This window comes from Montipora foliosa, chromosome 7 (assembly GCF_036669935.1).
Source record: "Montipora foliosa isolate CH-2021 chromosome 7, ASM3666993v2, whole genome shotgun sequence".
Lineage (NCBI taxonomy): Eukaryota > Metazoa > Cnidaria > Anthozoa > Scleractinia > Acroporidae > Montipora > Montipora foliosa.
This window is the reverse complement of record NC_090875.1, coordinates 41,915,905-41,927,754: the sequence shown is the minus strand read 5'-3', so window position 1 is coordinate 41,927,754 and position 11,850 is coordinate 41,915,905. Positions and strand designations below refer to the sequence as shown.

At 40.1% G+C, this 11,850-nt stretch overlaps 1 protein-coding gene across 1 annotated transcript; it reads right to left on the bottom strand.

The window, feature by feature from the left end:
• Positions 1-5,521: 5,521 nt before the first annotated feature.
• Positions 5,522-9,314, bottom strand: LOC138010258 (TNF receptor-associated factor 6-like). Its single transcript, XM_068857192.1, has 3 exons — positions 9,309-9,314; positions 7,149-7,405; positions 5,522-6,005 (listed from the first exon to the last, which is right to left on the bottom strand). The coding sequence occupies exons 1-3, from the start codon at positions 9,312-9,314 to the stop codon at positions 5,522-5,524; spliced, it is 747 nt and encodes a 248-aa protein (XP_068713293.1).
• Positions 9,315-11,850: the final 2,536 nt, after the last annotated feature.

The following is an 11,850-nucleotide window of genomic DNA, read 5'->3' as shown; positions in this document are numbered from 1 at the left end:
TTGCTAGACTTAAGCCCCGTGCAAAAGGTCGCAACAACGGCCTAGTTTTTTAGTTTGTATGCAAGCGGACGCAACATGTACAACTCCCCAACAATGCAAAGACGTGCAGTGTATCATGGGAAGGATACGACCCATAAGACTGTCAACTTACAAAATTTGGCTACCATCTTGTTTTCAACATCTTAATGAGTTGCTATCACCATAGAAACCATTTGTATGGGCGTTTGTGGTCCCAACGACATTGGAAGAGCTGTGCAAACGGATCCACATTGTTGCGCTACGCTTCGGCGATCACGGAACACAAGAAATCTTGGGAATTGTTGACTCAAAATGTAAACATAAAGAAATATTTTCAGCCAACAAAATATTTATTTATACATATATATTGAGCCAACAACTCCCAACATTTCTTTTGTTCCGTAATCGCCGAAGCGTAGCGCAAGAAAGTTTCATCAGTTTCAAACTTTGGCCGACAACTTCACAACAAGACACACGAACATGCAACAGGGTTTGCAAACAGACGCAACATGTAACACCCAACACGTTGGCCAACACGTTTGCGTCCGTTTGCACGTGACCTTAACAAGAAATATAAAAGTTCGAAAAGCTTACGATCAAGAAACTGAAATCGGATTTGGATCTTGCGGCTTTTTCCCAAATTCGTTTACTTTCAAGTACCAAACACTGACAGACAGGTCATTCATTAAATCAGATAGCGCAACATTTGACCCCCAGGAGTGATCAGCTTGTAAGTTCTCACAATTTCAATGAAATGTCAGTCAGACAGGTATGGAGAATGAAGATAATTATGAGCTTAATAGGTGCGATCTTGATATAATTCCAAATTCTTATGACTTCCCAAAAAGAAATCTATGATACTAGTTCGGAAAATAAACGTTTCGATCTTGAGAATGAAAGGGTTAAAGTACTCTCTCCATTTTGCTTAAGTATCGAGCACAGTTGTCTTTGCTTTTACAGTGATCAGTAATGCGGGAAGAAAATGGTTTTTTGTCACTCTTTTCTCATAACCAACTGACAATTTTGGCTTCCATGTAGCACGTTGATGTCTTTAAAGCAAACCCCACGGAATTTAATACTGTTGTATACCGTTGTATACCAAATTCTTAAAATCACTTCTATAAGATTACTATTATCTTGAACAATAATGACAAAGCTTTCTAAAGTACTCACGATTTTGGCAAAGACACATCCTGTCACATGGTTTGATCGTGCACGCCATTTCTCTCTATGTTTTTTTAGGAATGTAGTATATTTGCATAGTCTTTCAGTAATTGGTTCAACGTTCTTAAAGCGTTCGTAATGTACCAGTAACGGCCCAGCTCCTTGACCAAACATTTGCAGAAACCACGTAAATCCCATGGAATTTTAGAATAAAATTAGGCGGGCAGAGGAGCATATAAATTTATTTCGTTATTTGTTCCAAATTCAAATGAAACAATGGGTTAATGAGGAAACACGATCGTGTCACACGTGCGGCTTGTTTCTTTCCGTCTTGCATAGCAAATAATTAACGCCAGATTTTTTGGAAAAAAATCTTCCTTGCTTGTATCTCGAAGCGGGCAAAATATCTTCCCCAAATTAATGACTCCCTCGACTAGTGTGTGGAGCCGGAAGATAAACGATTCTTACTGTAGGTTTTCGGTTTTGCCCAACCTCGTTGCCAGGATTTTAGAGATCCTGGGAACGAGGTTAGGTTGTGCCAAACAAAGTACTCGTGATGACAGTACAGGTGTAGGCGATTTTCACGTTACGTCATGACTGCCATATGCATGTTGGTGGACGAAAACAAAAGATCCGTTGTTGTTCGTAGATCAGCGATTGTAAAAGTTACATCACTTTCAGGAGGTCATCAAGGGAAGCCTCTATCTCCCATATTTGACGTAGGAGTCAACCCTTTCCTGAGCAGATTTACAGAACGACTCCCTTGGGAGATTCAGCACACCCACTGCCGTAAAAGCCATAGATGAAAACACAGCCATCCCAGCGTCAAGAGAAATATGATACATTTCGCCGGAAAAACCTGTTCCTTGTAATAAATTTACTCGGGAAATGGTTGACTCAAGGAGTTAGTGGAGATAGAAGCTCTCCTTGATGAGCTTCTGATCATTGTTATCTGTTTCTCTGGAGATTGGTTGAAAAGCACATATGCTGATAGTGATGACGATGATGATGATAATGAAAATGGCGAAGATGACGTGATGATAGTGATAACGATGATGATGATGATGATGATGATGATCATAATAATTCAGCCTGCCGTTTGTCACAAACGCGATGCAAAACCTCTAGAACATCTGAAAGCGGACGATTGTCATCACGAAAACGGACAGGATTTATTTCTAGAACGACTCCTTTGGGAGATTCAGCACACCCACTGTTGTAAAAGCCATTGATCAAAACACAGCCATCCCAACGTCAAGGAAAATATGATACATTTCGCCGGAAAAACCTGTTCCTTGTAATAAATTTACTCGGGAAATGGTTGACTCAAGGAAATAGTGGAGATAGAGGCTCCCCTTGGTGCTCTTTCGATCATTGTTGTCTGTTTCTCTAGTGATTGGTTGATAGTGATACGATGATGATAATAACGAAAATGACATCAACTATGAAAATGAAAATGATGAAGATGACGTGATGATGGTGATAACGATGATGATGATGACCATAATAATTCAGCCTGCCGTTTGTCATACACACGATGCCAAACCTGTCGAACATGTGAAAACGGACCATTGTCATCACGAAATCGGACAGGAACCCATCAAATGGAGCCCCTATCTTTCGTACTTGGTCTCGGCAAGAGTCTGCTCGGTCCGTACGCCATGACCTTGGGCCAAATATTTTCCCAGCCCTTCCACTCAGTCAATAAGTACACTTATTATTCCACTATTGCGCAATTTTACCATATATGGTCAAGAGAACGCGCAAAATATGAGGCGGTAATACAATGTGGTGTCCCGGTTTGACCGGTTTAGAACAGAGCAAATACGGACGGAACGGCAGTTTTTCAATGAAAGAAGTTGTTTTCAACATGATGCAAAGCCTGAGAATTTAGCTCGTCACCGCTTGTCACTCGTCATTTTGTTTATCCAATCAAACAAAGATCCTTGGCTGCTTTTTTGTGCTGTTTATATCGTTTGCACGCACCCTGAAGGACAGATCATGCATTTTTTTTTTTCAAAAAAACTCTTACCAAATAAAATTGAAGCAAGATCACACCATTTTTGTAGTGGAATAATAAATCCCTTATTCAGTGGTTTAACATATAATACTCGCGGACATTTTGCTTATGGCTCGTATTTTATCTCGCCCCTGCGGGGCTCGGAAAAATACTACGCAACTCGCAAAATATCCGCGCGTATTATATGTTAAACCATCGAATAAGATGTATGCAACGAACGAAGGGAATATTGACAGAACCGATATTGTATGAAACTTTAAATCAGTCTCAATTTGCGTCTACACTCTTTCAGCATTCAAGCTCGCACTTCCAAACATATCAAACAACCTTTTCGAAAGCCCTCGACATTTAGTTCAGCACAATGCTGAATGGGGCGTTTTGGGAAACACGAAGGTGTGGCGCTCCTCAAGAAAGGGTCTTTAAAATTTAAATCACTTAATTGTTTTAGTGATTTTACCAGTTTATTGCAAAAAAATTACATCAAGTGCGCACAAATGTGCTCAAACAACGAAAAAGGATAAATAAGATATAAAAGATAAAATCTCTACTGAAAAACACAAAAAATTGTAGGCTTTATCGAAATTTCACTGGCCAACTAGATGACCGAACACCTATAAAACTATGTTTAAAAGATCATTCTTTCAGGACAAAATATCGAAAAAGGCACAATATAAATATTATCCTATAAATCTACACCTTAATGACGCGGTATACAAATACAGTTAAGATGAATATGGAAATCAAGCAGAAAAGCACAGGAAACTTCATTTGCTAGTAATACAATGATTTAAAACTATGTGAAAAACTCATCAGTTCTTACGGGGAGAAAATCCAAAAGGTCCAATTTAAAGGATGTGTACAAAAGATAGACCTCTGGTCCGTGGACCACCCCTGTGGAACCGGTGAATGGACCACTTCATGGACCCCGGGTCTATGGACTACCCCTGTGGACCACCACTCCTCATTTTGTAAAGTTACAAGCAGAAAAATCTTTAGACGAAAGAGGGAAATTATCCTCTCACTTATCTGGCAATTGTCTCTTATAAACACCTGAAAAATTCAGGTGCCTTAAACGGGATTGGAAACCTATGACCCTCTGCGATGCCTAAGAGCAGGTAAATTTGTTGCGGTGAAGAACTAGATATATATTTGAAGACGAAATTCCTTTGGAACCACCAAATAGGTGGTAAAGGTGTCTTTTAAGAGACAATTGCTTAAATGAGAAGCCCAAAATGAACCACAGCCCTATGTTCCTGTCACGACGTTTTCACAGACAGCAATTAATTGTTTGGATTGAATTTCTCGCAAACGAGCCCGATGACACATAACAAAAAACCAACTTGACGTCATAGGGTCAGCGAACTGGAACTTTCTTTGGCGGAAAAGGTAGTCTAAAAATAGATCGGTCTGTAAAAATACCGTGAAATGGTCTTAAGGTGCGTTTCTTTGGAATGATCCGAAAAAGGCATCATTGATCCAACATGACTTGGATCACGGTGCATCACCGTGATCCAAGTGATCTTGGATCAATGATCCTTTTTTCAGATCATCCCCACAAAGAAACGCACCCTTAGTATGTGAGTTGTTCGCTCCTAGTCATGGGTTCCTGCTTAAATTGTTCAGATAGGTGTCAGCATCACTTCTTTCTTTCGGCTAAAGATTTTTATTCTTGTAACTTTGCAAAATGAGTGGTGGTCCACAGGAGTAGTCCATGGACCGGGTCCGCAGGGGTGGTCCATGGATCCGGTCCACAGGGGTGGGCCATGGATCCGGTCCACAGGCCGGGTGGTCCATGGACCCGGGATGACTTGCGTACGTCCCAATTTAAAATACACACCTCATTGTACCCGTAATATGTTGGGGTTAATATTTACAAAAAATTACTTAGTACAAGTTAATATTTAAGAGTAGCGATTCCCTGAAATAACTAAATAGTTGAAAATTCCAGGGATCATATTACTCCCCTACAAATTACAAAAACAAGTAAAGCCAGTATAGCCACGCTACATGTATTGCAGCTGCCAAATCAACCGTGTGAAATGGACAATTATGGCCTTAGAAAAAGACTTCGGTCTCTATAACGCATTGCACTATTTAAACTCTGTTTGGAATAATAGTTTTCTTAAAAAAAAAAAAAAGGGCGGGCAGAGCTAACTGAGTCTCTCTATGTGAGCACATCTCAAATGTATCAACCAATTCTAATTTTTAAGCGGTTAAAATAGCATCATCTTTTCACAAATTTGCATTGTTTTAGGCGCTACGTATGTGTAATCTCTTAGAGAAACACTTTACTGAATTACGTGGTGGATGTACTGATCATTACCCTGAAAACTCTATTTTCAACATCAATGTATTGTCCTTCACATATCGAGGACCAAAGAACTCCTGGACTTGAGCGAACCTTTCATAGCCATACCCAGTGCGGCAAATGGCCTCGTGGGGCTGTTGGAAGGTCAGCAAGTTAGGCTTTGCTTGTATGATCCGACTGAAGTCGCTACGAGCTCTTGAACCACTCCGATCTAAAACGCTAACAGTGATTGTCCCATCATAAGGCCAATCTAGGCGATCGTCAAAGGTGCTTTTCATCATATGAATGAAAATTGCCACATGAGTTCCTCTTCCACTGCCAACACCGTTGGGATAAATTCTGATGCCCATCAACCTTCCAAAATGATAACTGTACACCGCATCACTAAGGATAGGTGTTTCACGTCGGCGATGTTGAGCGGCCTTTTCGATTTCCATGATAAAAAATGTACCATGTGCATTTCCCATTTTCAGAACAGCTGTCTGCGGATTTGACCTGCAAGTAATTTTTTGCAGGCGTTAGCAAAAAATGAAAAAAAGAAAACCGGATTAATGGATGTTCTTTTTACACTTTGAAGTTTTGGGATCTCTTCACCAAGCCTGAGTTGTTGGAAGTGGTGCGTTTTGCACAATCATACAAACGCCCTTTCCGAATACGATTCCATGAAAAACGCGGAATAAGTAAAGAACAGGCATTGGTTGTTCAAGATGGATAGCACCAGATAAATAAGTATCCAACGACTGAGAGCTATGAAAACCGACTGAGTTATCGGATAGATAATGGTTCATCCAGTGGAGAGCTTCCAAGCCCATGAACAACTGGACTGTCAATTGTGATGACTCAGGATTTCATACAACTTTATTACTAGTTTAACGTAACACTTATACTTTGCCATTTCCTCCCATCGCTAGAATAAAATTAAGTTCCGCAAAAATGACGTTATTTTAAAAAGAAAATTAACTGCTCAAAATAGAACGGGATAGCGCATCGCGCTGAATAAATCATACTTTTCAGAGGAGGTTTTAGTTGGTTTTGATAGCTTTCATCTACTGGCTTGATAGCGCTTCCTACATTTTGAACATGCAAGGTCAGACCTAGACGAATGGTGACATCAACAATGACATTGGCTACAACCTCCTGCACCCTAAAAACGACTTATCGACGACATCAACAACAGACTGAACGATTTATTTTAATAACAGTACACAATACAAGAACAGACATTAGAATAAGAAGGCTCCAAGCGTACCAATCATTTGCTATTTACCAAACCATAACATTACGACTTCGTTGACTAATCGCATCAACGGCCAGACTATTTATATCATCTACTGGCGTTACACAAACCATTTAACTTTGAAAACGACCTTCGCCCAGCTCATCGAAACACCAGTTAATGTTACTAAGACAATCCTGCTCAGGACTACACTCACTCTCTTAAAAAATAAAAAAATAATTATTAACTAATAAAATGAATTATTATTATTATTATTCTTATTCTTATTCTTCTTCTTCTTCTTATTATTATTATTATTATCATTAGTAGTAGTAGTAGTAGTAGTAGTAGTAGTAGTAGTAGTAGTAGTAGTATTGTTTTGTTGTTGTTATTATTATTGATAATTCAGACGTGCCACTTGCCTCATGAGTTGCTGATTCCATTGTTTTATCTCCTCTGCACCGCAGGGATGCTCTGTGGGATTTTCCTCGTTCCCCACAGAAGACACTAAATTGAGATCGCCTGGCTGGACACCCGAAAGTAGAACTGGCATCTGTGATACTGCATATCCGTCACGTTGTTCCTGCACAGGAAAGCATGTCACATCTTCTCGGATGAGCTGTCCCACTCCTACAGCTGTCCCATGCGGGCGATCGCTGTGAAATAAAATCAAACGCTCCTGTCATCCAATTCATGGTTTAATGGGATAAAAATTATAAAAGGTTCCCAAGAGCAACCTCATGGTATTACGTAAGCATGCATGCGCCTTCGTTTTTCTGTGGTATTGTCCCACGCGAGCAGAACCGATTGCGGAGCTATATGCGCGCCCACGAGCACATAGCCGTTCCTATTTGCTTTTCAGTGAAGAGACAGCAATACTTGTGTGGAATAACTTGCCTAATTGCTTAAAGAATGTTGGATTTGTTGATCAATTTAAGCGAAACTTGAAGAAGGTATCCTACTACTACTACTACGACGACGACGACGACAACAACAAACTATTTCAAGCAGAAGTCATTGCGCAAAGGGACATAAAATTACTTCATATTGTGAATTGACTCAGCAGCAGCTTTTGGTAGTCTTTTTTTAAGATCAAAGTTTGAGATTTTCTGACATGTAAATAATCTACAATAATTCGAATATTTCTAAAGTTGTAAAATCTGCTTGCACCCTTGCTATTGTTTTATATGGTTCCCGGCGGCAAATTTTCCATTTCCCTTTTCCGTTTTCAAAGAAGCAAGTGGAGTTGAGTTAGCACTTTTGAATTATTGGTATGTTTTAGGGATATTTTGCCGGTGCCTTAGTAATTGGAGCAGAAAAAATGGAGCCCGCTTGCCATCTGGCCCGGGTTGCTCGAGGCATGTATAGCGCTAACCAGTGTTAAATACCATGGAAACCTATAGGTTGTGATACCTCTTAGTCAACGGTTAGCGCTACTCAGGCTTTGAGGAACCGCCCCCTGGTGCTGAACTAAAGGATCGTGTGCTCTTTCCATCCTCATAATCACGCAGTCAAAAAGTATCATTCTTAATAATTTTAAATTACTCCAAAATGACCCCGAGACTGGTAGAATCTTTACGCAACCTCCACTTATTTCATTCAAACGCGACAAAAACGTAGGCAACTTTTTAGTTAGAAGCGCGCTCAAAACTAACGAGCAACCCGGCACTTTCAAACGCGCGCGCTCACGATGCAAAACTTGTCTTTTCATTCTTAACACTAGCAAGATGTCGGGACCTAAGCGATCTGTTAAGATCACCGATCGTTTCACATTTACCTCCGCAAATGTCATTTATTGCATAACCTGTACGTTATGCAATAAATTATACATTGGCGAGACAGGTAGACGACTAGGTGACCGATTCCGGCATCTAAGCCAGTCGCTCGTCATTTTAATCTCCCTAACCACTCCAAAAAAGACATGGCTATCTGCGGCCTTTCCCTACATCTAGGTACGACGGAAAGCCGCAAGAATCTACAACAAAAATTCATCTTCCAAATCGGCACCCTTAATCCTCACGGTATTAACGAACGCTTTTCATTTAACTAATATATTCCTATTTTTCACGTTGCCATGTTACCACCAATAGCGTAGCTCCTACTCTACTATAAAAACTACACGTAACCCATAATTCCTCGATTCGCTCTTCGCTCTGACGAAGGGCTAACGCTCGAAACGTCAGCTTTTAGAATCTCTGTACGGTGGCCAATTTACATTATCAACTCCGTTGATAAAACCAAATTTTTGTCGAGGGAAACAGTTTCCTTGAAGAAAATGCCGAAGAATACGACAAAACCATCGATCTCCTGCCATCGATGTATGGTGTCCTATAATCATGCATAATAGTTGATTTGCTGCTTCTAGGCCTATTCTTTGGAGCCGACGTTTTGGATTAAATAGGTCCACATTAAACCACATAACTGGAAAGACGCCGCTAAAAATGCCAATGAAATGGATATCGCGTTTACCGCCAAAACGTGTACTTTGCTGTGTTTGTCCTTAGCGAGCACGCGAAAGCATTTGGAAACCTCACCCCAGCGCACCGAGGCTATAAATATGCTCGCTTTTTTTGATGCCTCACCTCCATGTCGACGGGTTCTTAGCAATTAAACTTTCAAGTCTCGCGAGTGTGACTGTTATTAGTATTTACTAAAACAGTGGATAGCGTTGAACGTGCGATCTGATTGGTGGCTAGTGTTGGATATTTACCTCGCCGCTTCGCGGCTCCTTAAATATCCACCGCTAGCCACCTCCACTTCGGTGAATAGTTGTTAAGTATTCAACTTCGAGCAATTCGCGCGGAATTTGCTCCCAAAAATTTCCTAATCTTTGCGGGAATAAATGAGTTAAAATCGTCTTTTTGTGCTGTATATCTCACTATTCACCTCAGCGTCGGTGGCTAGTGGTAGATATTTACCTCGCCGCTTCGGTAAATATCCACCACTAGCCATCTCCACTTCGGTGAATAGTTGTTAACTATCAACTTCCGCGCGAGGCAACACAAGCAACACAGAAAACAGGAAACCACCGGACCCTCAAAACAAAGAAACATTCAACCTCGTTCCCAGGGTCTCTTTGTGATTGAGGAAGGAGGCAGAGAAGAGAGATCCTGGGAACAAATTAGAATGGATTAGAAGCGGAAATGACGCAAGTCACACAATGCAGTCAAGGTAAGTATTATCCGCTGGATAGTGATTTATCCGGTGGATAGTGCTGTCTATCCACCCGATTCGCACGGAGAGTGCCGGGCATCACCCGTCAAAATGATACACAAATTACCGGGCATCACCCGTTGTAGTACGTACTATGGTACGCTGCTTATAGTGCTTAGTATTGTATGGTGCGCACTACAGTATGTACACAGTACGTACTATTTCGGCTTGATAGCACGATTTCCTCATTATTCGCTTTTAATGTATCAACTGCATGCAATTCCTCCGTAATCCATCGTCGAATGGTGCAAGGGGAATTTTTGTTTTCTTATTTCTAAAGCTGAGCTAATGGACGGTAAGTGTTTAGTTTTGCTCTAATATTTTCTTTCGTGCTGAGACAGTCGATCTCGGCCTTTTAACTCAACTCTGTCTACTGCCTTGTAAATTATTATAGTACGAAGTTAATTTTGTTGCAGGCGTAATAAACCGTAAAACGATTTAATTAAAAAAGAGGTTCAAGTGAGGCATCATCACGATGAGAACACTTCTTCAAGCAAGAGAGATTTGCTGCAGCCAAACAACGATCGATGAATTCGATGAAAATGAACACAAGGGTCGTAGAGATGCTCACATAGTTACAAGTGAACATTCTGAAGATGCAGAGGCTGCAAGGAGTTGAAGTTATGCCAACGTTCGAGCTGGAACGAGGGTTCGTTTTGTCCAAGCAATGGGTGTCATTTTTGTGAAACCGATCAACTTCAGGGAAAATGCTATTTTGCGAATCTTGTGTCATGTCGACGCATAGTAAAGTTAACATATTTTCGTGTCAAAAGTGGTACTCATAACTTTTATCAAGGCTTTATATGGTTCACAATAATATCGGTATGCATTGTTCCTTTTGATCCAGATTGATTGACTGATGGCACCATCTACATGTACGTCATTCTTGCAGTAATATTGAGGTCAATAATTATTATACCTTAGTATAAATACACAGGTGATTATACAAAATCGTGCGCTCTCATTGGCTCGCTATCTCGGATTATCAGCCGATAATCACCTCGACGGACAAAATCGCTGCCAGTAGTCGTTTTGCCACTGTAAGTGAAGATGATTTCACATTGAAATGTTTTTTTTTCTCTTTTTTGAAATAATCGCCTGTGTATTTATAGTGATAATCACTGAGCCTGAGGCGAATAATTGTTAAATAATTAACAATAATTATTCACTGACACTGAGGTGAATAATTGTTGTAGTGATAACCACACCAGCTGAACAAAAAGTGTACCAAAAAACTCCATTGTTTTTGTAAATTATGTGGTTGGAAATTTTAAATCTTGCATGCCAGAATCCATTTGTTTTCACTTCAGCTACTCAGGGTTAAATAGGACTTGGCTAGTCACCTCCGAGTTAGGCAATCAGCGCTTGTGGAGAGCACTATTCACTTTTGTGGTATATATACTAATTAACAAGCCGAATCAGAGGTGGCTAGTGGTGGATATTACCTTGCTGCTAAATATCAACCACTAACCACCAACTCTACCGGTGAATAGTTGTTAAATTACTTTATACTAAAACAGTGAGATAATATAACACGAAAAGATTATTTTAACTAATAATTTATTATAATTTATTCCTGCAACAATAACAATCTTTTTGGGGGCAAATCCTGGGCCAGTTGCTCAGAGATGACTAGCAAAACCTATTCTTTGTTTGAATAACCAATCAGAGCATGCCTTCAATGCTATCCGCTGTTTTAATATATGCTAATACAGAACATTGGGCAAATGTATTCAACTCCAATTATTGGAGTACAAGAAAACAAACAGGAGCATGATAATCATTGTGTGATGCATTAAACCAACCAGAAAAAATATGAGTACAAAATTAAAGAAAGAACGTCTAATTTTAGAGCTGAGGCTGAACGTTCTTATAAATTTTTGCGTTGTGACGCTGAAAATGTTCTTAAGA